We start from the raw sequence: 26,714 nt of genomic DNA, 5'->3' as shown, positions 1-26,714 counted from the left end.
TGCATCTTTCTAACATGCTCTGAATATTCATTCAATAGTGTGCAGTCTAGTTTAAAATGCACACTGTTGTGCTGCAAAAGCATTAACTAGGTCCATTTTAGCCACGAAAAAAACAAAAATTGTTGCTGAGGTACAATTAAAACAAACTAAAATGTATAAATTTCTTAGCCACGCTAAGCCTGAAGATCAGTTGCATTTTGTTAGGAAATTGAAGTGGTTTGTTTGTTAATAAATAAATTAAATTGAAACACACGATTTAAAATAAAATAAACAAAAACTAAAAAACTAAAATTAACAGTGGATTAGGACACTTCAACAAGAGATAAAGAGAAGGACTGTTGAAATTGGCGGAGAAAAGTAGTCCTTTAAAAATGTGTAATAAATTGAAATTGTTAAATCTGTTGATAATAGTGGCTGTGTGTAGTTGTACAACTTCGGCTGAATTCGAAACGATTGCAACCCATAGTGGGCGTGGCTTTTTAACCGACAATGGTTTAACACGCACCGTACATCACATACTAAATCAATGTTTAAGTAAAGATGATGTCGTGTGGTGTTTCAAAGTACAAGGAGCCAAACTGCTGGGACGCGCCTTAAAGTTCCAAAACATCAATATCATCGAAGGCGTGGCCTTAGTGAAGAAAAATGACAGTGAATTGAGATCGGGCCGTTCGAGTGTTATGGATCTTAAACTAAACAATAGAGACTTGGAGAATCTGTCGATGAAAAGTTTGGATTCATTGTTAATGGAAAGATTTCTCTCATTCATACGCTCACGACAACTGCAAGTGAACATGCCACGCCTGTTGGCCTTTGGCAAAACGAATAGCCAGGATTTATGGCAAACAATCATGGAATTTTTCACCTCAAACAGTGACGCTAGTGAGGAATCTGAAGGACGTAAAAAAAAGGATGACAAGAAATACTTGGGTCCCTTTATAGCGGCTGTAATGTTAAAAGCTGCCATTTTAAAGATGGCCTATCACTCAATTGCCATAGTGGCGGGCAAGGCCTTGATAGTGGGTAAAATTGCTTTGATAATTAGTGCGATAATTGGTTTGAAGAAATTGGTCTCGAATGAGGGAGGCGAGAAAACCACCTACGAAATTGTTAAACATCCTCAGGTCCAGCAAAGTCATACGTATTCGTCGAGTCATGCGGGTGATTATGAAGGCGGTCATGAAGGTGGTTCCTCCTACCATCGCAGTATGGATGATGAAATGATGATGCAGGACAAGGCCTATAATGCTTGGGTGCCGTCCAATGCGTAAATGCAAAAGAGAACTCTTAAACACACTCTCCTAGTTTAAGTAAAAGAGTCAACTATTCCAGACAGAGATATATAAAATGTATATTTACTACTTGAATAAATGATAAGTTAGATATTTTACAAAATTTGCATTATACAAACAATTTTTGGACTCAAACTAGAAGAAATGACAGACATAGAAAGAGTGCAAGGAAAACTTTCAAGGAGATTTACTTAGTATTTCAGTTAAGGAGTTTTAAGTATCAAAATTATTGTAATAGTATAGGAAATTATATGAACTGAGGAATAAAAAAGACGTGTTAGACGGAAAGATATAAAGCCAAATTTTTCACAATTTCTCAGAGATTGGTTACACAACTAATAACACCATCGACAAATCTGTTGAGATTAAGAAAAAGTGACGAAGCAAATTTGTAAACTATGTAAAAGCCGGGGCCGAATTTGATATCGAGTAAAATAGATCGTAATTTCCGCATTTGAGATTATGGAACTCAATATCGAGCAAGAAATTTAGTACATTTTAATATTATTTCGATTAATTAGACCCCAGGTTTCGACACAATTTTAAAGAATTAGTGAGAGCAAAAGGTAGGGAATTTTTAAGAAAACATAAAAACAACACAGAGAAAACAGATCGTTGTGACAACCATATGTGTTGCCAATTGAATGATTACATTGTTTACACAGATTTTTTCGGTTCTAGCAACAGAAAGTGAGTTCGTTAAGATCAATTACGTTTATTTATATTTATCACCACGTCTAATATTTTGCAGCTACAACTGGAAAAATCGGTCGTGTAGACTAGACCACTTGAATTGCATGAAATTCGGTTTTCGGAACTAAACTGTTTTTCTATATAATTTCCTTTCATTTAGCGATCATATAAAAGACATACATTATAAACGAAAGAAAAAATAAACCCTTAATCTTGCATACAAAATATCAAATAAATGGTGAAAGTTTTTATTTGAAATTTCTTTCTACTTGCCACCAATAATTCAAACATTATCTTTATATATCAATAAAACATTTTCATCATTAAATTCATCTATTCATACCAAAGATTTTTTTATTTCATTATTAAACCAAAGCAAATAATTTTAGTTTTTTTCACAATTTACTTACCAAAACGAATCATTAAACCATAAATAGCGTGTGTTGCATGCATCATCTTCTTTAGCATGAGAAACTTAATCTAGTTTATTTATTTATTAATTTATTTATTTTATTTATTTTTTTGTGTGTTTTAAGTTTAAGTTATTTAAAAAAGAAATTGTTTGTTTTTCTTTTTTTGTTTTAGATTTTAAGTGCGAATAATTATCAAATAAATAATAATGTTAATTAAATAAAACAATCAACTTTAATTTTGTTTGGATTTCATTTAAAAATGTACTTTATTCAAATTATTTTGTTGTTTTGGCGGCAGTTGATATTGATTTCTTCGTTTGAATTCGTCATTTTCGGCAACTTCATAATAAGTTACCGGCTCAGTGAATTTGTGTTCATCGGCTGCTACTATTTCGAGTTTATTGTAATCATAGGGCATGCTACGATGCCAACCCGAGCTGTGCTCATGGCTATGGCCACCACTGCTACCGCCACCACCACCGCCGGTAACAATGACGTGATCGGTACCACCGCCACTACCACCCGATCCCTTTTTGAGACTGCCCTGAAATGTAAACACTCTTAGATTGGTTTTGTTTTGTGGGTAAATTATAAAACTAATAGATAAATAATTATATACAAGTTAGGACTTATATTCGGCAATGTCGAATGTTAAATATCATTCTCTTTAGTGTACTTAAGAAAAAAGTTTTATTTTTTTTAGGAAAACATTTTTAACGGTTTTTATATCTTGTACCGGTTTGGTTGATTTTTTTGAGACATGTCTATAATGTATTTCTGACAGATTTCCTTCAGAAAGTAAATTTGCTTTAAAATAATTTGTCCACATTGTTTATCTTAAGTAAGTTATTTGGGTGCTTCGAAAACTTGATTTTAATAAACAGACTAACAAGCAGAAATCGCTATATTGTCTGCGCTATCTATAAAGATCCACAATATATAGATAAAACCTCAAATAAAAATTTTAGAACTTACAACCGGAATAACAAACGTATATACCTTTATCACTATTGAGGCAATACCGATTTTTATGAAGCTTTACGGCGCCAAATATCATTGACGGAACGCTTCTGAACTAGTTCTTTACTCACTTAAATGTTTACTTGAAATTGTCAAATTTGGAACTACTTCAACATTGTTTACCCATTTTTATCACGTTTGAGACAGTTGAGGACATTTTGTTATTTCCTTGATTCTAGTTTAAAATAAGTATTGAAAGTCTTATATTTACCGAGGAAATTATTGACGGCTGAAACATTAAAGAATAATTTCATTCGAAGTTATTCAATATTAATTTTAATCATACAAAATCAGGGACCGTAACGGTTACAAGTGATATCAAAAAAGTTATTTTATAACAGTTATTTTGTGACTTTAAAAATAAAAATCCATCTAAAACAGTTATTTTTCAACATAAAAATAAAAGTTCGCATGAAACTCTTAAAAAAAGAGTTTTAAATACCCGTCATAAAATAAAATCATTTGAGGACTTTTATTTTTTCCGTCAGAAAAAAAACTCATTTGAGGACTTTTATTTTTCCCGTCAGAAAATAAAACTCCCTTTATCAGCAAAAATTTTCGTAAAATATTTTAATCCTTAAATGTACTTTTTGAAAGGACTTTTTTTGATTTTCTAGAAAAAAGGGTCAAATTGACCCCTAAAGAGAGGAGATAGAGGGTTAAGATCTTCCACAAAAATTATCCCCATAAAATTCAACAATATGAATTCTCTCAGACATTAACATACACCATTTTTTTCAGTTATATAATGCTCCGTTCGATTAAAAAGCTAAAACTTAGACCCACTGTAAAAAAATTCAGATCCGTTGGACTATAAGTTTATTCCACAAAAATGATCTAGTCATTGAAAATGAGAGAATAATTGTTATTGAATATCTGGGGAACTATAACAGTTATAGCCTCTAAACTTGTCACGAGTTATTTTATTACCAACAAACATAGATGAAATAAAAACTTGTGGGATCCAACCAAGTAATTAGTTATTTTAGAATATCTGAAGATCTGCAAATTACTTTGATGTCAGTGTCTGCTGTAGCGCTAAAAATAAAGGGGATCAAAACAATGGGGTTTCCAAATTGTTTCCAGTAACCGTTGTAGAGCTGAAATCGGAACAGTAGGCGGATCTCTCCCCCATGTAAAGCAAATAAGATTTATTGAATATTTGGAGAACTATAATAGTTTAATATTCAATGCATTGCATGATTTAATTTGTTGGGAAGCAAATGGATGTAATATTTACGGTGGGCGTGTCACATCCAATACTAAGTAAATAATTATTTACGAATATTGATATATCTGGAGAACTATTATTGCGGGAGTCTGCTTATTGTGTATGAATTACAATATAATATTTTTAAAATATCGATAACAAAAGCATATGTTTATTAAGGTGGGTCGTTTCAGAAAGAATATTTTAGTGGCCCCCTGAAAATAAACTTTGTAAGTTTCTAAGAATATTCTCGAAATATTTCGTGTTTTGTGATAACCGTTAGAGAGCTGGATCATTTTTAATAAATGATTTTTATTTTTTCATATTTTTTTTGTTCCAAGAAACTGTATACAACATATAAATCATGATTAAACATTTTGCAGCTTTAATGAAATTTCACAAAATTATAGTTTCATTTTAATAAGTTGGGGTAGCGAAGCTCGCCGATTTAAACTAGTAGATGTTTTTAATTTTTAACGGCAACAGAAATAATATCTGTGTAATTTAAACTTAATCGCAATTGTATGTCTTAATCTGATAATGTAAGATGTGGCATCCCATAAAAGAAAATAAATATTTGCCATAAACTAAAAGGTATTAAAATGTTGTCTTATAAAAATTTCTTCTCTAATCCATAGTGAATTATTTGAAATATCCTTCAAACTTATTGTATGTTTGAATTTGATACAAACTCAATTGAAAACTACTCACCAGTACAGAGATGAGCAAAGCCACCTTGGCCATAACAAATGCAGCGCCCGCTATCAGTATCACTTTGCCCAGAAACATTTGTGCAACCATTGCCAGCATCGCCATACCGCCCATCATTGCCATGTTCTTGTCTTTGTCCTTTTTCTTGCGACCTTTGGGTGGTATTACATTAAACAGCGAATACCAGATTTTATTTTTATTTTTTTTATGTTTGTTTTTGTATTTTTTTTTAAATTTATTTTTGTATTTATGTTTTTGTTTATTTTTGTTGTGTTTGTTTTTGTTTTTGATCAGATAAGTAGGCGAGGGCAGTGCAGTTAGAGCAAAATCGAGAGGAGAAGAATAAGAGGGTTTGGGTTTTTTAAAAGGTTTTTTTCGACCAGATTTTTTTATTTTTGAAATTTTATCATCTACAAGACCATTCAATTTACGTAGCGTACCTTCTTCCTGTTCCAGTTGTTCAGTCTCGCCAGCATCTTCACCACTCTCCACAGCATTGGCATCCGCATTAAAATCATCTAAAGCCGTGGAAATGCTGCGTTTATTAAAGAAATTGTTAATGGATGTGGGTAATTGTAATTTTAATGAACGCGTTCGAGCCAATTGTAACATTTTCACAGCTAATGTATCACTTAAAGAGCGTCCATTTGATAGATGTTGTAATTTGTCATGAGTTTCCTTGTTAGTGGAGGAGGGGCTGGCGGCAGCATTTTTTTCAATAACTAAAAAATCACTAAATTGCCATGTATCATTATTGGCAATGGCTATGTCTAATGTCTCAAATATTTTGTTTTCTAAACAATTTATTATCTCATGCTGGCCAAAACATTGAGCCATAGTTTGACCCATTTGTCGAGCGGAAAGTGTATTTTCCCGTGTACTTATTATGGCAACACTTAAACTACAATTTAGCGTGAAAATCACAAAAAGTGCTAAGACTATTTTTAACATTTTACACAATTAATTGTAGCACTCAAATCCTTATTTATGGCTTATTATTTTTGTTATTTTAAACTTATTTTCAAAGTTTTTTTTTTTGTTTCTAATAAACCTTTTGTTGTGTTGTTCTTTCTTTTACATCTAAACTCTATCAACTATAAAATAATACTAAACTAATTTTTGTATTATTAACCAGAATTTATATGCAAATGTTTTTGTTTAATTGCTTCTTACAAATGGTATTTTTATGAACATCTAATTGGAAGGGGGAAATGAAACTTTTCATTTTCACTCGCTACAAAAATCACTGAAAAGAAAGAACTTTTCAATATCGTGTAATTAAGTGGCTTTTCAAACATTTACAAATCTATTTATCTGTAAACATCTAATCTAAGCAGACATTACCCCGTAAACAATTTTGTTGGTTTTTATGATTAAAAGCGAGATTATTTCTATAGCTTTCATTTTAGTCATAAATAAAGTCCAATAAATAGAAGAATAATTTCAAATAAGTCATTTGTATTAATTCTCCTACTCTCACTGAAGATTAATTGATGATGATGGCCAAGTAAAGTCATGACTCTTTTGAGGAAAACGTACAAAGTCGAAGTAGTTTAGAGTGCTCAAATAGTTATATGTTAAAGCTGATCCTGTTTGAAGTCGAATTTTCGTTGCGTAGAATAATAGTAGTCCATTATTCCGAATTGATAGTTAAGTTTCTCTACCAACATGATGGCGATTTTTTTTATAGTTATCAAAATTTTCTTAGATTTGACTCGTTTTGAAAGTTGACTTAGTTTCTTAGTTTCAGCCCCATATGTATTGTCTGTCGCGATATTTTCTTCATCACAATTATTTGTATAACATTCCTTTGAGCTACTTTTTGAGCAATTGTCAAATCGTGTGGTATAGAACAATATATTAGAGTCTGGTTATGCGTGAACGAACAAGTTTAATTGAAGAAATCGGTCATAACTGTGATTCCACTTTTAACAAGATGTTAGTTTAGTATAAGAATCAGTTTGTTCTTGAAATATACAGAAAAATGTGTGAACGGATAATATTGTCACACTAAATATTTTGTATAGACTTAAGGCTGGATCACACATGACAAATACTTGACGAAAAAGACGTAACTCCTTTTACTTAGGACAATTCAAAACAAATATTTTGTTTTATTTGATGCTGTTTGATCTAACACTTGTAAGAGTAATAGTCAAACAAATTTGTGCCAAAAAAAGGTGTTTGCGCTTTTTTGAGTAAATATTTGTAAACATACCCTAAAGAGTGGGAGAATATAAAATTGTTTTCAAAATTTTGTTCGAAATTGTTTTTTAATTTCTTTTTAAAAAAAGCTTTTTTCAATTTTTTTTTTAATTTCTAAAATTTTTTTTTTTGTGAAAAGAATTTATGACTAAAAAATCATTAGATATTTATATTGTCTATATTAACGACTTAGTAATATAGATCAAAAATCGAGGTTGTTCCGGTTTTATCCTTATATCTCAACCATTTGGGCCGATTTTGTCGATTTTAAATAGCAACCGAGCCGGAAGATATATGAATCATGTATGTAAGTTATTTGGAGGCTACGGAAAGCTGATTTCAACATACAGACGGACAGATGGACATGGTTATATCGACTTCGCCATCTATAACGATCCAGAATATATATAATTTGTGGGGTCGCAAATGAGAAATATAGAAATTACAAACGGAATGACAAACTTATATATGTACCCTTGCCACTCATGGTAAAGGGTATAAAAAGATCCAACACCTACTAAAAATGGCATGGCCGCATAAAATTAAGTTAATGATAATTTGGGTGAAATAGCGAACATTTAGCATTTTTCAAAAATTGTTTTTTTTGGCATTTTTATAATATTTGGGTTGAAATCTTCTAGAAACGATCAAGTTAGCAAATTTTTTTAATTTTTTTACTAGGTAAATGGGTTCTAAAAAAATGTGTGCTTTACAAAACGTACAACATAAAAAAGGGAAAAAAATTATCTAATTTCATTGTGTAATTTGTTTATATATTAGATCAGGATTAAAAACATTCATAAAATATTATCGTTTAACAAATCGCATAGAAACCATACTTTTTAATTTTGTTTTTAACAAATCGTACTTTTTTTCTTTATATTTTAACAAAAGTTTCTTTTTCCGATATTAAAATGGTGTTATATCAAACATTCTTAACATTTAATGTGGTTACTTAAGGCAGTTAGATGTATCTATTGATCAGTAAGAAACTTGTTACCATTTCCAGTTTCATGTAGTTTTTTAAATAAAACTCAATTTCCCAAATAATTTTAAATGAGCGTAAAAGTACCTTTTGTTCTGTGGCTCCTCATATATGCTTCCAAAAAGGATTAAACAGAAAAAACGTACCTCTATTGAATTTGATGTGAATATTTTTAAATGATTGAAAATAAATGTATATTGAAAGGATCGACACATAAGAAAATTATTTTGGTAAGTGGGTTAACAATATTTAAGCTTTTACTTACTTGCAATTTTTTTTGTTTATATTATTTTTAAGATTTGTTTACTGGGTTATGTTCTCATAACCCAAAAAAAGTATTTTCAACTATAAACCCACAAAAAATTATGCATCGTTTAACATCAAATCAGTGATATTTTTATAAACATTTAACTTTCATTGTGGTTTTTCAATTTTCTTTTAACATTTTGTACCTTGTCGTAAATGCCGGTAATAAAAATCCAAATATTAAACCTACGAAAATTATATTTAAAAAATGTTTTTTTTACCAAAAAAAAAAGAGATGCGTATATTAGGGTGGGTTATTGAACCTTGAAAACGTTTTTGTTTTGTAATTACAGGCTCTTGTAGTTGTACTTGCCTTTTCCTGTCTTGTTTTGTCTTTTCTTGTCTGTTTTCTTTTCTTTTCAAAACTTTAACACAAAATTTTCACTTTCATCTTAAAGTTGAACTTTTTTTTGTGTTTATCATTAATTTTCTTGAGACCGTTCGTGGTTGTAGTGGAAACAGTAAATCTGTAAGTATTGCTGTTGTTGCTTCAAAGTGTTGTGGAAGTAATTTAAGTTGTCAAAAGAATTTCCCATTCTTGCAGCTGTTGTTATAAAATACTTTATTAAAAGCCTAAAGCTTATTGGTTTTAGGCTTCAAACAATGCCAGCTCTACAATATGTATGTAGACGCACAATAAAAAAAAATTATATAATTTTAATATCAACTTTAAATGATGCCCTTACGCAATATTTCAAAAAAAAAACGGAAAAATATTTACAGCCATAAATTTAACTGATAACGAGGAGAAATTAAAACAAAATAAATGTTTTTTTCTGGCATAAGGTGTTATTTTTTGTCTTCTAACGCAGTTGATTGGTAAGAACTTTTGGAAAAAAAGTAATTTCACACCAAAAAATGATATAATCAGGTGTTTGAATCCTTTACAAAAGAACTCATTTTTTGTTTAAAAATTTTTGGTTTTGGTTTTAAAAAAACTTAATAATTTTGACTGCATGTTTTTCTTTTAAACAAAGTATTACAGCTACTAGGAATAAATAAGTGCTTCTCTATTTCAACTCCAGTCGATTTAAATTATAGATTTTTTAATTTACTTTTTATCGATACTTCAAACAAAAAGTCAGGAAATAAAAACACATATTTAAATTATATTTAATTTAATCTTAAAATAGTTTATATCGAATTAAATTAAACTCTTAAATTTACCACTTTCCAACCCGAATTGTCACTAGTCTTAAAACGATGACTGGGTGCAACGTTTATAACACCAGCCACCTCCTCCTCATCTTCATCATAAGCCGAAAGTCCCAATTTACTATTAGAATGGCGCAATTTACCACTACGATCTTGCATAAGAACCTGTTTCTCATATTCATAGAATCGATCTGTAGCAGGAGTAGCTAAAACAACGGGCGCTGGAGTTGATCGCACATTATGGTTATTATTGTTGTTGCCACTAACACGTCCAGTATTTTCTCTTGTCTTCTCAAACACCACTTTCCGATCTTGTCTCTTGTATGGTGAAATGTGCTGTAATTCATCTTGTTCATATTGGGAATAAACAGTATTTTTACCAGGATATACACCTAAACCTCCGCCAACACCTCCACCTACAGCACCAAAATTCGCTCCACCATATGCATGTCCATGAGGAGGCTGAGGTGGAATACCACCCCCAAAACTATGACCACTAAATAAACCTCCCAAGCCACCTCCAAATGTACCCAAAGCACCAGCAATTCCACCAACGCCTAAAATGCTGCTAATATAAACTACTAACTTGGCTATGAAAAGAGATTTCTTCAGTAGCAGACAAATTACGGTGAACAGTATTGGCACCAGTGCTACCAAGTTGAATTTTAGTCCAAGTAAAAATGGCAACACATATTGTTTGGTTAAGATGCGTGCTGCAAGAAAAATATATGGTTAATGTCTTAGCTTAAGCTTGGCTTTTGAGATGTGTATGACTGGGACAAATAACAAGTACATACCTGTTGAAGGTTCTTCATAGTTGAAATTTCTTTCATCTACTGTAGGGTCTAACATAAATTGTGCCACACTATTGGAATCTGCAGAGGGGCCAATTTTAAACATTAAGCCGGGGTATATGGCATCCATGTGGAATTCAAGAGCTCGTTGACTAAATACGGCTCCAGCATTTTCTAAAATGCCTCTGGAAGTTAGAAAATTTATTTCAGTTTAAATTTGTTTAAATAGTGTTTGTTAAATTTGATAGTAAATAATAGTACTTAGTAGCTAATAAATATTAAAAATAGTTTGGTTTTATTTTTTATGTTTAATCATCATTTTGCGGTATTTTTAAGTGCTTCATTGTAGCACTGGATAAATTGATTATAAGGAAGGAGGGCGGCGTTAACTAGAGATTTCTGATAATGCAAATGACTGGAATGAACGGCTAAAACACGAATATTCAACATATTCCTGTTATAAAGTTGTGTCAATTGTTTTAAACGCACCATTTCTAATTGTACTGTGTTAAGTATAATTTAAATAGAAATTGAATTAGAATTTTCTGAAATTTTTAACCCTCTAACCGGCAAGGCTGCCTTTAGGCGGGTATGTTAAATGTGTGTAATGCTGCTTTATTTGGTTATTTTTCCCGTTATAACGGTAAATATGTGTAAAGTAAAAACAATTTACTTATTGTGATAAACATGAACGTGCAATTGTCTTTTGTTTGTTTTTATTCCAACGTATTTATTTTTTTTTTTCAAACAATAACCTGGTATATTATTTTACCTCGAAATAAAATTGGCCGGTTAGAGGGTTAAATTCAGTAGTACTAAGATTTCGCTAACCTTCTGTTGGCGTCATCATCAAATTCACAAAATACAAATTAAAACCATTTTTAACCACTGTACAAAGTTTCTTTATAATTAAATTAAGTGAGTTAAAAATATGTTAGAAACTTCGGGAGTGTTATAGTAACTTGTCATATAAAAAAAGGACATATTACTTTACTCATTTATTTGTGGTAACAAATTTGGTAAAAAATATTATAAGTTACTTTTATTCCAACTTTATTACCAGTATTTTAATATCCCAAACATGTGCCTTAGGGTTAATTCCGTGACCCTGAAAACTAAAGGTAATAATTATTGGATTGGATCCTGTTTGATGAACCATCAGATAGATCTAAGATGGAGATAGGGACAGGAGACAGAGACTTGGATCCGGAATGTACGGTTTGCATCCGAAAGAGTGTTCAAAGATGGATCTAAGATAAAGTTAATGCCAGTGCTGACTTCGTAGAGGACAACGGCTTGGCTTGGATCCGAAAGACTGTTTAAATGGGGTGTTCACAAATGTATCCAATATTTAGTTAGGGAAATGACCTGGTGTCTTTATAGATAAGACTGACACTCGGATCCGGAATGATTTGGATTGGATCCAAAAGATTGTTTAAAGGGAGCCCAGTGTTCACAGATAGAGAAGACTGACCGAAAGACAGTTTAAAGGGGCCACAGAGTTCACAGATACAGCGGTACAGTGGCATTATAACAGGCAAGTTAACGAGATCGCGGAAGTACTTCCGATACTTGGAGGTTAGATCACTAATCAGTCCCCAGTTTATGGTAAGATTTGAGTAAGCATAGTGGTCAATGGCTATATGGCCCAAATTAGGCGTGATCACGGGTAAATGGTATAACAGCTCTCCGGATTTAAGTAGGTTATGAGAGAATGCTGTAATTGTGTTTTTCAAAAGCTTTTCAGGAGAGTAGACAATTTTTTAATGAAAGCCATATAAAGTTAATAAACTTATAATGTAATAGTAATTATAATAATAATCTTCTTAACATCATCATAACATCGACAACGCAAATACGTTGTACTAAACTTATTATAGCAAAAATAATGAAATGCTATTTTTATCCATATACTTTTTTAAATCTTAAAATTATATCATCATTCATATGTTTGTAATGGACATACAATATTAAACCAAAATGCATTTAAGTGTTCTTTGTGTTTTTAGAATGCATATAATTAATTAAGTACATACTTCACAATTTAGTACTTCTTCACCATTTCTAAAACTAAATCTGCCTGGAGACGTTCAAAAAACACATCAACGCTTTCAAGTGTGTGCCTGCAGTCGTGCTTCTTCTTGATTGATGAAAATCCCAAAAAAAAATATTTTTTATTTGACAGCCTTCAATTCTGATTTACAAAAACAAAAGTATACGGAAGAAAAAAATTGTCGTTTTATTGAACATTATCAAACCTTATCATCTATATGAAACGTATAATTGAAAGAATATAGTAATCGGAAAGGGAAATAAAACATAATTCGATGACGGCTTACAAACGAACGCAGCAAAGTTTCATTACAAATTGATTTTGAGGATTTTATTTGTTCGTCTCTCTTTAAACGACAAGCACACAATACTCACACAATATTTAACGTGTTTTTTTTATCGCCTTCAGACCGCTTAAATTTTACATTCCTCTTCACACCATTAGGCGCTGATATAAATACCACTAATACCCACCATCACAAAAAATATGTTGTGTATATTGATTTTGTTATTCCGTTTATAACATAGCGAATTATTGGTCGTAGAAGCAAAAATAATATATATTCTTGGTCATTATAATATTCTAAGACGATCTAACTATGTCCGTCTGATAGGGCCCAAAGCTAGCTGTCTGAATTTTTCCACGAATACTCTCTGTTTGTTAGGTATTGAAAATGGGCAATATCGGTTTATGATTTCAACTAGCCCCATAAAAATGTCCCCACGGAATACTGTTTTAGCAGTCATAAATATGTTGATTTGTACAAATTACACAGTAAAGTATGACGAAATCGGGCAATATTTGTCCCTAATCCCCATACACGGTCCCCCAAAGAAAATTACTTTAACATTCATGATTGTTGTATAATATTTAATATCGTAATGAAATTGTACATAAACAAGTTGTATATTAAACTAAATATTTCTACCAACTTTTGTAAGGATCGGTCCATAATAGACCGTACATGAGTAGAGCAAACAATAGTCAGCTGGCGTAACGCTGCCACCTGCTGCATATTGAGTGTATACGTGGCACATACGGCACATTGTTACTTGTTTATGTGTCAGTATGTATTGAAATCATCAATAATTGTGACAGATGGAATTAGGTTGACTCTCAAGTTACATGAACTAGATAGTTTAGTGCAATTTTATTTGATCATTTCAAAAATATTAATTTTGTTCTTTAAATTGCTCACGGAAACGAATATGAAACACACTTACTAATTGCCTGTTTGTTGGTTTTTAACCATATTTTCACATCACAAAATGTTTATCATCGAAATCACTTTTAATGTAGCCATCACAATATAACCATATTCCTTTTATCTCTTACCTAAAATCTACGGGATCAGTATCCAAAAAATTCACTAATGACCTGGATGCCACATTGTCGTCACGCGCCGCAATTACACTGTCTGCAAATGTAAAATTATCCTTTTCATCGAAACGTTGCAGAAAATTAATGGCCGTACGACCAACACACTCCCTTAAATTGGGATGTGTTGACTCTCGTAAACAATATTGAAATTCGTTAACACTATCCGCGTTCGTATCGGTGGTTATGGCCAAATTAGAGTCAAATAATTGTAGTAAAACTAAAATCGATGACACGCAATGAAATTTTAACATTTTTCCGTTAAAACTTGTCATTTGAACTAAATGAACTATTTGAAACAACTAAAACAGTATCCAATGAAAATACACAAATTTATACTAATGGTGACCTGGGTGGAGATAAAGGTAGTATTTTTAAAAGAAAACAAAACATAAAACGTATTAACTGAACTGAAATTAAATAATAGTTGTATGTAGCTGTAGTATAAAAGTTTACATCATTACCTTTAAATGCAAAACATTTTAAGTTTTGTGAATGTTTCGTGAGGGTGCTAGAGTGTATGTGTTTAACACAGTGTATATGTGATGGCTTTTTGACCAAAAATCATTAGAGTGCGTAATTTGCAGCACACAAATGCCGGTAAAAATGGCAAGTGCTTCGCTGTAGAGTCAACAAAAGCCACATTAACGGCGGAAGAAAAAATCATCAAAACAAATGTGTAACATTTGAGTGACTGCCACTACAATTCTCTTGAAATGAGCTAAAGTGGTGTATGTACAACAAAAAATATATCACATACTATAACATTTTAAGGACTGGGATCAGTTCACATAGTGCAAATTTTATTAATAATTTAAATCAGAAAAAAATAATCATTATCATTAAAATCCGTTACCGAAATAATCGAAATTAACGGCACCGTTACCTTTTAAACAACAGTTGGATTATACACAATTGTTGCCCTTATTTTGCACTTTTTGGTTTTTCGCTGCCTCCAAAGTCTAAAATTTTTCGCCTTCATCTAATCAAATGCTGAAAATGTGAGAAAAATCGAATAACGTTTGAAGTTTCGAATTTTGGGTGAACAAAATATTAAAAATTTAATTTTGAAAAAAATATTAAATACCAACACAACCCGATGAGCTTTGCTACATCAGTCGTAGTAAAATAAAAAAGTAGGTAAATATGGGGTAGTTGTTTGGTTAGCGCGTTTGATCATTAAGCATGATATGGTATTTGCGGCCTGGGTTTGATTCTCCGCCGCTCAACAACATCAGTTTATATTATAAACATTATAATAATTACACTGTGCACGAATTTAACACTTTTTTTCTGTCAAGCGGGGCACTGGCGGGTACGCTGAATCCAGTGGTTTTAACCGTTTTTTTTAGGTTAGCTCTTGTTTTCGAGATATACCGTTATTTCGAAAATGGAGGACAATATATATTCGCCTAACTGAAAAACTCTTAAGCTTATTGAATAAACTAAAAAAACCGAAATTCCGAAATTTTTTCTTGCAAAAAATAATATTTTTTTATAAAAATTTCGAAATTTTGTATTTAAAACGGCATTAAAAATTGGAAAATTCGACCATTTGCAACCAAACTTTGTATGGATGTAGAGTTGTCAATTTTTTTTTCCAATTTTCCGGTTTTTTTTTAACCGGCTTTTACAAAAGGACTGTTTTAGAGTTATTCGACAAACCGGTTTTTTTGTCTCGATTTTTTAAAATTTATTTTAAGATTTTATGCGATTACTTTTAATAATTATCTATTCCTCTTTTTTAATTTTAAACACATTTTAATACAAGTAAGAGAGCTATATTCTGCTGTGCTGAATCTTACATACCCTTCACCAAATTATACTTAAAAATATTTTTCTTTAAACAAAATAATTTTTTTTTTAAATTGATTTAAATTTTTTTTTAATTTTTTTTAAAAATTTTTTTTTGGGAAATAAGAATTTATGAAAAAAAAAAATTTTTATGAAAAAAAAATTCCGTCTTACTATAGCCTTGTATACATCGTTGCAATGGACTTTGAAGTATCTATCATTATGTATCCATATTATCTATATTAATGACTTAGTAATCCAGATATAGATCAAAAATAGGGCAAAAATCTATGTTATCCCGGATTTTTTCTTATATCTCAATTATTTTGTGGGCCGATTTTGTCGATTTTAAATAGCAACCGAGCCGGAAGAATTCCCGATATATTGATGTATGAATCATATATGTAAGTTATTTGGCGGCCACGGAAAGTTGATTTCAACATGACTATATCGACTTCGCTATCTATAACGATCCAGAATATATATACTTTGCCACCCATGGCGAAGGGTATAAAAATAATTTAATATACCTCAATTCTTAAATTTAAAAAAAGGCTAAAAACCGGTTATTCGAACCGGTTTTTGATAAAAAAAAACCAAAAACCGGTTTTTAAAAATTAATTTTTCGAATTATTCGAAAACCGGTTTTTAGAATATGTCGAATATTTGACAACTCTATATGGGTGAGACCATGCCCCATTTTTAAACATACTTCGTGCAGTAATAGGGAATTTATTTGTACAAAGTTTAAACATTTTTGCAATTATAGTCGTCTATATAGTTCAAACAAACATACACACAATCATTTGTATACCCTTCACCATAAGTGGCAAGGGTATATATAAGTTTGTCATTCCTTTTGTAATTTCCACATTTTTTATTTGTAACCCCATAAAGTATATATAAATATATTATGGATCGTTATCGATATAGATATAGGCATGTCCGTCTGTATGTTGAAATCAACTTTCCAAAGCCACCAAATAAATTACATACATGATTGATATATCAATATATCCGATATAGTCCTTAGATTGCTGTTTAAAATCGGTTCACAAATGGCTGAGATAACTTTTTCAGCAACATTGTTTTAAAAATAATGTTTGAGCTATTTTTTTTGCAACAAAATACCAAAAATCAAAGTTTATCTTAAAGTAAAATTTTTAGAAATTTAGCAAGGTTGCAGCTGAGGTGTTTTCGAGTTAATTAACAGTCAGCTACGTAGCCGAAATGAGGGCCAGTGGGTGGCACTTCTAAGTTGGTCTCCTCGGGGCACACCTTTTTTTAAATCGTCTAAAATCCATTTATCATCCGAATGAGCTGAAACAGAAATAAAGTATAAGTAATCCTTGAGAAGAGCTACAAAAAATACGCTTTCAAGAGATAATTAGGTTTATTTTTTTTAATTTTGTTTCTACGAGGGGTAGAATTGTTTTTAAATATCAGCTATTTGCGATAAAATTCTATCTAAACAAACTTGTTAACATTTATCTCGTCCATATAAAAAGTTACAAGCATTCAAAGTTCTTTACGATATCTCCAATAGTTCCCGAGATACCGAATACTTTCCCAAAAAAACCCTATCTAAACATCAAGTAACAAATTTTAAATTAATCTCATTTATCTCAGTTTTATATTAACAGAGCCATATTTCCAGACGAACATATCTAAATACTTTTGCGGGATATTAGCTTTGAGCTACCTACGGTGCAGGCTATAAAATACTAACACTAGTTTGTCTGCCCTCAGCCCTATTGCTTTGTGATACTAGCCATTACAGTGGTTGTACTCCATTGCCATGGTCAGTGCACACATTTAAGTGTTTCGAATTTTGTTTCCAATGTATTTTCTTTGTTTTTCATCTTACAATTTCACACATTGTTATTTAATATTTTACTAACAAATAAATCTTATAACAAAATTGCTTTATTTTTGCACATTATATAACTTACAATTTCTACAAAAATTAAGCTTAATGGTTATTGCAACTTGTTTCCCCATTTTACTGACTGACCCACTAAAATACTGCACTTTATGTTCTATTTTGATATGACACGCCTACTTTATTACAGCCAGCCAAGTGTAAAATTTGAAAACAAAATACTCAGGGGATCATTAGCAATTCATAAAAAACTAACAGCAGATACTTAAAGTAAATTGTAAGTTCATAAAAAGCAGGAAATTACCAAAAATTACCCTCTGCTAAAAATAATTATAATGTAATTGCTTGTAAATAAACACTACTTAACTCTTAAGTTAATTCCCTTTAATTTAAATTCTGTGAAAAAAAAGTGAGTACAAAATGCATGTATGACAAGGTGTCAATTTAACTTTCTTCTAGCGTCATAATTACTCTACAACAAAGTGTAAGTAAATAAATGCCTAAAGTACTATTAATATCATTTTAATTTTAGACATCTTTTTAGACACTTGACTTTGCCAATTAAACATAAATGTATTGAAGTGGTTAAGAGTGATGGAAATGGTTGGTATTCAAGTGTTAATCTATAAATATTATGGTGGCCCTTATTTAGCAATATTTGGCTATTCTATGCTAACAAGGTTTAAAATTGTTTTCCGTCATCTAAACACCCAAATGCTGAACATTTTAACAAAATCTATACTCCTTAAAATGATTTTCGGAAGTGGGCCTTATATGAGAGCTATAATTAATTATGCAAAGATTATCACAAAATTTGGTGGCGCGAGTTCGGCTAATATAAATAAGATATTTATGAGAGTTTAACTATTTTCAGATATAGCAATCGCATGGGGGTTAGGAGAAATAATGGATCGATTATAATTTTTTTTGCTCTATTTATTAGATTAGAAACTAATTTCAGATAGACTAAATATATTGTAAATCATATGATAATAGAATAAGAATTAATTTAAAAGGAAAACTGTTGATTTTAATTACTAAACCCCAGTAACACGAAGTCTGGTTATGTGTTAACTAATAGTTATACTGACAGTTTTCATACAAAAATCATTTTAACTGACAGTATAACTGTTAGATAACGCATTGCCAGGCATCGTGTTAATGGGGGTAAATAAATATATTTTTTTAACTCTATACTTTTTATATAAATAGATAATTTCTGAGAAAATATAGTATTAGAATAATGGAAGCAGTATTCTAATTTTTTCCCCGAGTATATTTTCGAAACCCCACCAATTTTCAGCTATTTTGAAAATTGTCCCGCTTTTTGTAAAAATAAAACTAACAACTAGGGCACCCTAATAAATATATTCCACAAATAAAATAAACTTAACATTATTTTGTACATGGCCGCACAAGGATGAGGATATTTTTAGTTACATGAAAAATTAAATTTAAAACGAAAAAATTGTAGAGTTAACGCTTATATTATGTTAATTCCTATCCAAAGTGGTTTTCCCATTGATCTTAGATGCTTATTAGTGTTTTTCTTGTAACATTTTCCTTACAAAATTATACAATTTAATTACATTTGAATCTAAAATTAAAATAAGATAAAACAAGTAAGAGAGCTATATTCGGCTGTGCCGAATCTTATATACCCTTCACCAAATTATACTTCAAAATAAAAATTTTTAATATTTTTAGGAAAACAAAATTTTTTTTCCAAAGTTTTTTTTTTAATTTTTGTAAAAAAAATTTTTCGAATTGTAATTTAAATTTTTTTTTTTTAAATTTTTAAAATTTTTTTTGGTTTTTTCAATTTCTTTTTTTTGTGAAAAATATTCGGGTTAAAAAATATTTTTTTTCGATTTTGACCCATTGTAGGTCCAACTTACTATGGTCTTATATACGTCGTTGCAAAGGTCTTTGAAATATCTATCATTAGATATCCATATTGTCTATATTAATGGCATAGTAAGTAATCCATATATAGGTCAAAAATCGAGGTTGTCCTGGTTTTTTCCTCATATCTCAGCCATTAGTGGACCGATTTTGCTGATAAGTATCCAGAATATATATACTTTATAGGGTCGGAAATTTATATTGTGGAAATTACAAACGGAATGACAATCTTATATATACCCTTCTCACGAAGGTGAAGAGTATAAAAACAAACCATCTCAAATGAATGAATTTATCTTAAAGCAATATTGCATTATATAAAATGAAGAATTTATTCTTCACTTGAATTCCTTTGAAAACATCTCATGTTCAATTATTCTTATTGACTTTAAAGTATTACGTAGAATTACAAAACATTGTAGATTTGTTATGTCATTTTGTTTTTCTCAGAATACAAAAGTCGGTGCACTGATAATAATACAACGTACATATTTTTACTATTTCAAACTATTTCACCTTTTCTGGTAAACAGCTATTATTAAGATAGAAAATAAACAAAAATAAACGCACAACCATAATATTACTATCGCTTTAATAGCATTAATTTATAGTGACCCTGGCAACACTTCTTAAAACAATGTATAACCACTGATACTACACAGTTTTTGTTTCTGATCATTTATCTACCCAAAATGCGTAGCCTACCTTAAGGCATTAAATTTTAAAGATTATCCGAGTTGTAATGTTAAAACTTTAACCTTTATTGAAAATGCCTAAAGGAGGTTGAGAAAAATAAACCAAATTACCATACAGAACCATAAGTACATTAGGGTGGCCCGGTTTGTTTGGTGGAAAAGTAAGGTGGTCGATTATGGTATTTTTTGGGACTTCGGTATTTTTGTTTCACATCATAATAAAATAAAAAAAAATAACAAATATATAAAAAACTATTTCATAACAAAAGGATTTTTAGGGAAATATATGTATATTTAAACTAGGGTACATTACTATTTTTTTTTTACCAATTTTTCACCTTCTTTGCTGAATAACTGGATTACAAATCCAATTATGAACCGATCACCATGAAATTAGGTCGTGTGATTTGAGTCTATATGGAAGTTATTTATCATGAATTTTGTATGTCTACCATAATTTTTAAGAGATTAATGGACTTTAAGGTGATTTTCGGAAGCGGGTCTTATATGGGAGCTATGACTAATTATGGACCGATTATAATAAAATTTGGTGACATGAATTTTGTGTATATAAAACTTAGTTGGAGCAAAATTTGTGTATATACATGTATAAATAAAACATTTATGACCGATAAAGTCCAATTTCGGGAGGACATTTGTTAGGAGAAACCATGAACCGATTTCAGCCAATTTCAATAGACTTCGAGCTTGGGCCGAACAAATTATATGCACCAAATTTTGTTATGATCGGTCCATAATTATTCAAAGCTCCTTTTTATTTTTTATTTTTATACAAAATCACTTTAAAGTGAATAAATCTCTTAAAAATGATGGTATACATACAAAATTCATGATAAATAGCTTTCATATTGACCTAATTTTATGGTGATCGGTTCATAATTGGATTTGTAATCCAGTTATTGAGAAAAAAAGGCACAGTGGTGGCCAGCTATTTAAGACAAATACTTGAATTTTGTTTCATCAACTGAATTTTAAGTGTGATAGAGCCAAAACAAAAGGAGCTATGGGTATGAAATTTATTACTAATATTTTTAGTTTCTCAAAAATTTTTGGAAAAATCGGTACAACATATATGATCAAAGATATGTGGAAATAAGTTGACCCACCTCAGCGAACATCCGCTGCTAACAACATGATATGACCGAAACTAATTGAACTAAAAATACGAAATTTGGTCTGTGAATATGTATGAATTGACACAGTTGAATAAAACACACTTGTGTGTTAAAACAGTCCTCATGCATACATATTTGTGGAAATATTTGAAAAAATAATTGAGAATCACATGGAATTTAGCAAACAATTTTTCTCTTAATTACCTGGCCACCACTGTAGGTATGTTCCGCAATTTTTTCGCTTATTCAATATCTACAACTTTGCTTCAGCCACAAAAAAGATACAGTATACAGAGATATAACCGTGTTAAAATATAGAAAAAGTGATAAAAATCCACCTTGAGCAAAAAAAAAAAATCGTATGGCCATTAAATTATTACGGCAGCCAACTTGACAAAACTAATGATGCAGAAGTTTTAATTGTTGAGGCTACATTCACGTGCAATTGTCAGAATTGAGTCCCAAAGCAATGAACTGAAAAATGTTGTACTGTGTAATTCAAAAAATAATAAAATTCTACATATTGTCACCTTAAATGCAAACAGACGTAACTACACTTTTATTTTTGTTTACAGAAGAAGCAAAAAACTTTATACAATCAATAATAATAAAGTCAAACATCCGTTAGAATTTCTTTAATAAAGTTGTCATTTTTGATCGCTAGGGATCAACTACATTACGTGAGCAAGTAGTTTGATAAAAAGAACCATAATCAATCAAAACTCGGTTTCGAATTTTTGTGTAGTTACGTCAGTTTGCATTTAAGGTGACGATACATATGTATATATTTTTTAATTCATATCATTCAATGTATTGCTCCCTATTTGAAATTAAGGAAATCTGGCTTCATTAGGACTTGAAGTAGAGAGTAGAATTATAATATGTTGAAATTTAGCTTTCTAGGTATTTTGGGAGCTGCAAAAATCTTCCAAAATATCAAAAACCTCTAAATTTCCCTATATTTGTTAATCCCAAAAAATCCCTAGAGTCGATGATCCCAATTATAATGAAAGCTTAGCTTGTTTGAACAAACCATTTCTAAAGCTGTTTGTCCTGGCATTAGTATTTGGTGAGCTGGATCAAAGGATAAAAAGGATGATAAGTTTTGTTTGGTATTGAAAATGGGCAATGATTTCACATAGCCCACATGCGGCAATCCTTATAAAATTTTCACAAATTAGTCCCCACATTAGAAGTCCCCCTCAGAATATGACTTGAACATTCATAATTGTCTTATACTAATTAATATCGTGATGAAATTGGACATAAACAAGTTTTGTATGAACGTAGATATTTTTAAAAACGTTTGTGAGGATCGGTCCATAATTGACCCCTTTTTCAGAAAAATACAAGATTTAGCGAAAGGTTGTTGTAGAGAATTTTTAAAATAACGAAACTTTGTAAAAGAATACAAATCTCGATCGATACTGCTAATGATTTGTCATTGAGTAATATCGTATGAATTAAGGTTTTACTGTCACAAGACAAATTATAATTTTACGAATCGGTCTGGAATGTTTATAAGACAATGGTGATAAATCGTATAAATGTACAATAATATTAATAAACTATAGTGTTTAGTGTAGGGTGTCATAAATTGTTGCCTTAATTTTAACCCTTAAATGCATGATTTTTACTTTTATTTTTCTATAAATTAGCAAATATTTAATTGTTTTTTATTTATTATATTTAGTTTAGCTTTAGTTTGATTTAGAATTTATTTAACTAATACTACGTTTATACGCAAGACTTACACGCAAATACAAATATTGTAATTAGAAAAATTTGCCGTATAAACAGTGAATTAAATTTTTATTTGCAAATAGTTAACTCACTAAAACAATTTCTGATTAACAACACTATTTGCAAATAAGATTTTAAACATTGCCAAATTTTTAACGTTTTTAGTTTTTTTTCGTTATTTTAAATATTTCATTGTGTTTTTGCATTAATTGAATTGTAAGAAAAACAAGAATTTTTAATTCTATAATTTTTGCATTTAAAAAAATAAGAATTTTCCGTAACCAAAGTGACATATAAACAGAGAGTTAGTTAATTGCAAATTATTTTTATTTGCGAATAGGCTACGTATAAACGTAGTATAAAACTATTCGTACTCCATTTTGATTTTTCTGAATTAGTATCAAGGATATATTCGTCTAAAATTAATTGGAACTGGAATGTAGAAAATTGGCAACAATATGCATTAAAGGGTTAATAGTTATTTGAAAACCAAAACAACACTCGTAGAGTAATTGTTTGGTTTTCTAGTTTCCGCTCTATGTGTATTCCGCTATGGTTAAAAAAAATACATAAAACCAATGTTTGTTACAAAAGAAAAACAATTTATTGATAAAGTTTATTTTCAATTTTTGATGAGAATGTAAAAACTAAAAAAATACGTAATAAATATACACAGATAAGTAAAGGAATGTTAAATTAAGTCCTTCTGAAGTGAGTGAAAGTAATGTTAATAAATTAAATAAAAAAAAGTACATATTTATATTGGACAACATTTTAATTTTGTATGATATTTCATATGCAGAGAGAATATGATAAGTTTATCATTATTATTCATTATAACAAGCCTCAGGAATTCATTATTTTAAATTTCTTTCTAATACGAAATTGGCCACAACTTCATACAGTAATTCAACCTTTAAAGGTTATAAATGAGGAAGTTTAGTATGTGTTTTTATTTTTTGCAAATACATAAAAAGTTTTTTCTTTTTTGCACATAAAAGTTTTACTTTAGGTAACGACTGTCAGCTTAAAACGCAGAACCGTATAATAAATTTATTCATAAAAATCCTTTATTTTTGTTTTGGATCCATCTTGGCACTCAATCACCATTTCGAAAGCAAGACTTTTGTTTGCGTCATGTTCAAAATTTGAAATGTTGTTATTCCTCTCATTTTAGTGACTGTTTATGTTTCTTTGCAACTTTTTACTTTGTAAGAAGTATTTAAACGCTATTTCCTCGCCATGAAAAGTTTAGTAAACTATTTTTTGTTCTTGTGCCAAATTATTTACATCATCATTTGTTTAATAAAGTGTAATGGTGAAAATTTGATTACAGTTACGGTAAACTAAAGTAAAATTGTTAAATTTTGTGTGCCACTAAAGCAATGGAAAGTTTTCTTTTTGCTAAAATTAAGTTTGTTTTTGTTTGCACGGAAAAAAATATAATTAAATGCTTTTTATTGAACAAAAATATTCATAGTTTGTTAATGGGGTCATTATCGATTAATTTACATAGGAAAACTTATTAAATTGTAAATTGTTCAAAGTTTTTTTTGAATTTTCAAGAGTGCGGGACAGGTCAAACAATTTTTGCCAATTGAGTGCTCTAAAACGTCATTGCAGATGGACATACAAATGGATATATCTGAATAAATAAACTACGGGACAAAATCGATAAAAAAAATTCCATGACCATACACATTTATGGTTTTTCTGAATTTCAAAATTCGCTTTAGTTTAGTTTGGTTCAAAGCTCATATTTTTAGTAGATGCGTGCAAATTACCTAAAGTAAATAAATCTTAATCACCCTTATTGTGATTGGTGTAAACGTCTTACGCCTACGACAGTTTCGTACTAGATTAAAGATAAAATGCAAACTGTTTCTTTAATCTAGTACTAAACTGTCGTAGGCGTAAGACGTTTACGCCAACCACAATAAGGGTGAATAACTTCAGAACTGTTAGTCAGGTTTTAGAATTTTTCATTTAAAGCTAAGAATTCGTAGATTTCAAAGTTTTTACATCCACCATTGTTTTTGTCATTACATTTGTAACATATCAAATATTAATCGTAGAACCAAAAGTATATATATCCTGCGTCCTCAGAAGAATCGAAGATGATCTTGCCATGTTCGTCGGTCTGTCTGTTGAAAACACGAAAAAATGACTTTTTGATGGTAAACTGTTCTGTAAAATGGCCCTCATCTATGGTGTATGGTATGGTATGGAATTTCATAACAAACTTTTTTTGCTGTTTTATAAGCATTTTTGTTATTCCTCTATCTTACACAATTCATTTTTCTGAATGCAAAATCCTATCTATATCTTTTCAAATAATTAATTTTCAAATATTTTTTTGTAATAATTTCATCCTGTTTTTTTTACTATTTATACCCTACACTACCATAGTGGGGAGGGTATAATGCGTTTGTGCAGATGTTTGTAAAAATATTAGTCTAACACCCACCTTAAAGTATACTGATCGACTTAGAATCACTTTCTGAGTCGATTAAACGAGGTTCGTCCGTCTGGTCGGCTGGCTGTCCATGTAAACCTTGTGCGCAGAGTACAGGTCGCAATTTTGAAATATTTCGATGAAATTTGGTACATATTATTTTTTCGGCCCAAGGACCAAGCCTAATGAAACTGGCTGAAATCGGTCCATTATTTCACCTAGCCCCCATACAAATGTCCTCCCGAAATTGGACTTTATCATATTTATATATGTATCTCCACAAATTCCGCTCCAAATAAGTTTTATATACACAAAATTCATGTCACCAAATTTTGTTACGATCGGTCCATAATTAGTCATAGCTCCCATATAGACCCGCTTCCGAAAATCACTTTAACGTGCATAAATCGATTAAAAATGTTGGTATCCTCACAAATTCAACATAGTAAACTTTCATGTAGACATAAATCACACGACCTAATTTCATGGTGATCGGTCCATAATTGGTCATAGCCCCCATATAAGGCCCACTTCCGAAAATCACTCAAAAATATAAATTATTGAAATTTTAAAAGAAAAATGTTTTTGCTCTTTTACTTAGTGTAGGGTATTATATGGTCGGGCTTGACCGACCATACTTTCTTACTTGTTTTTACATGCTAAACATGAATTTGACATTTTTAATCGTTTATTAAAATAGCTAAAGCCGATTATGAATGATTATTATGTCCATGGCATAAAAATACAGGACATATTTATCCAAAGCCATTAAATTCAATGTCAATTCAGCCAAATTTGCAAGATTTTGAAGAGCGTAATACCACCGTAATATAATTATTTTTACGATAATTTACACCAATCAAACTCCAAAAAACTTAAAAAAGCTAAAA

The 26,714-nt window shown here is 30.4% G+C and overlaps 2 protein-coding genes across 2 annotated transcripts; one reads left to right on the top strand and one right to left on the bottom strand.

Annotated features, from left to right (window-relative positions):
• The first annotated feature begins 371 nt into the window (after positions 1 to 371).
• Osi11 (Osiris 11) lies at positions 372 to 1,271 on the top strand. The gene has a single exon (XM_065501989.1). The coding sequence runs from the start codon at positions 372 to 374 to the stop codon at positions 1,269 to 1,271; it is 900 nt and encodes a 299-aa protein (XP_065358061.1).
• A 1,380-nt stretch (positions 1,272 to 2,651) lies between these two features.
• LOC135952164 (uncharacterized) lies at positions 2,652 to 14,468 on the bottom strand. Its single transcript, XM_065501973.1, has 6 exons — positions 14,173 to 14,468; positions 10,788 to 10,969; positions 9,991 to 10,703; positions 5,822 to 6,116; positions 5,340 to 5,491; positions 2,652 to 2,942 (listed from the first exon to the last, which is right to left on the bottom strand). The coding sequence occupies exons 1-6, from the start codon at positions 14,466 to 14,468 to the stop codon at positions 2,652 to 2,654; spliced, it is 1,929 nt and encodes a 642-aa protein (XP_065358045.1).
• Between the last annotated feature and the right edge of the window lie 12,246 nt (positions 14,469 to 26,714).

Source organism: Calliphora vicina, chromosome 1, assembly GCF_958450345.1.
Source record: "Calliphora vicina chromosome 1, idCalVici1.1, whole genome shotgun sequence".
NCBI lineage: Eukaryota > Metazoa > Arthropoda > Insecta > Diptera > Calliphoridae > Calliphora > Calliphora vicina.
This window is presented reverse-complemented; position numbering and strand designations above follow the sequence as displayed.

Excerpts from the sequence above, each read along its gene's own strand:
- LOC135952164 (XM_065501973.1), bottom strand. The coding sequence starts at position 14,468 with ATGTTAAAATTTCATTGCGTGTCATCGATTTTAGTTTTACTACAATTA. Across the intron at positions 6,117-9,990 it reads GGAAAGTGGTAAATTTAAGA|ACATTAGACATAGCCATTGC; the intron begins GTTTAATTTAAT and ends AAAATATTTGAG. Across the intron at positions 5,492-5,821 it reads TGCCAATGCTGTGGAGAGTG|GTCGCAAGAAAAAGGACAAA; the intron begins GTGAAGATGCTG and ends TACCACCCAAAG.
- Osi11 (XM_065501989.1), top strand. The coding sequence starts at position 372 with ATGTGTAATAAATTGAAATTGTTAAATCTGTTGATAATAGTGGCTGTG.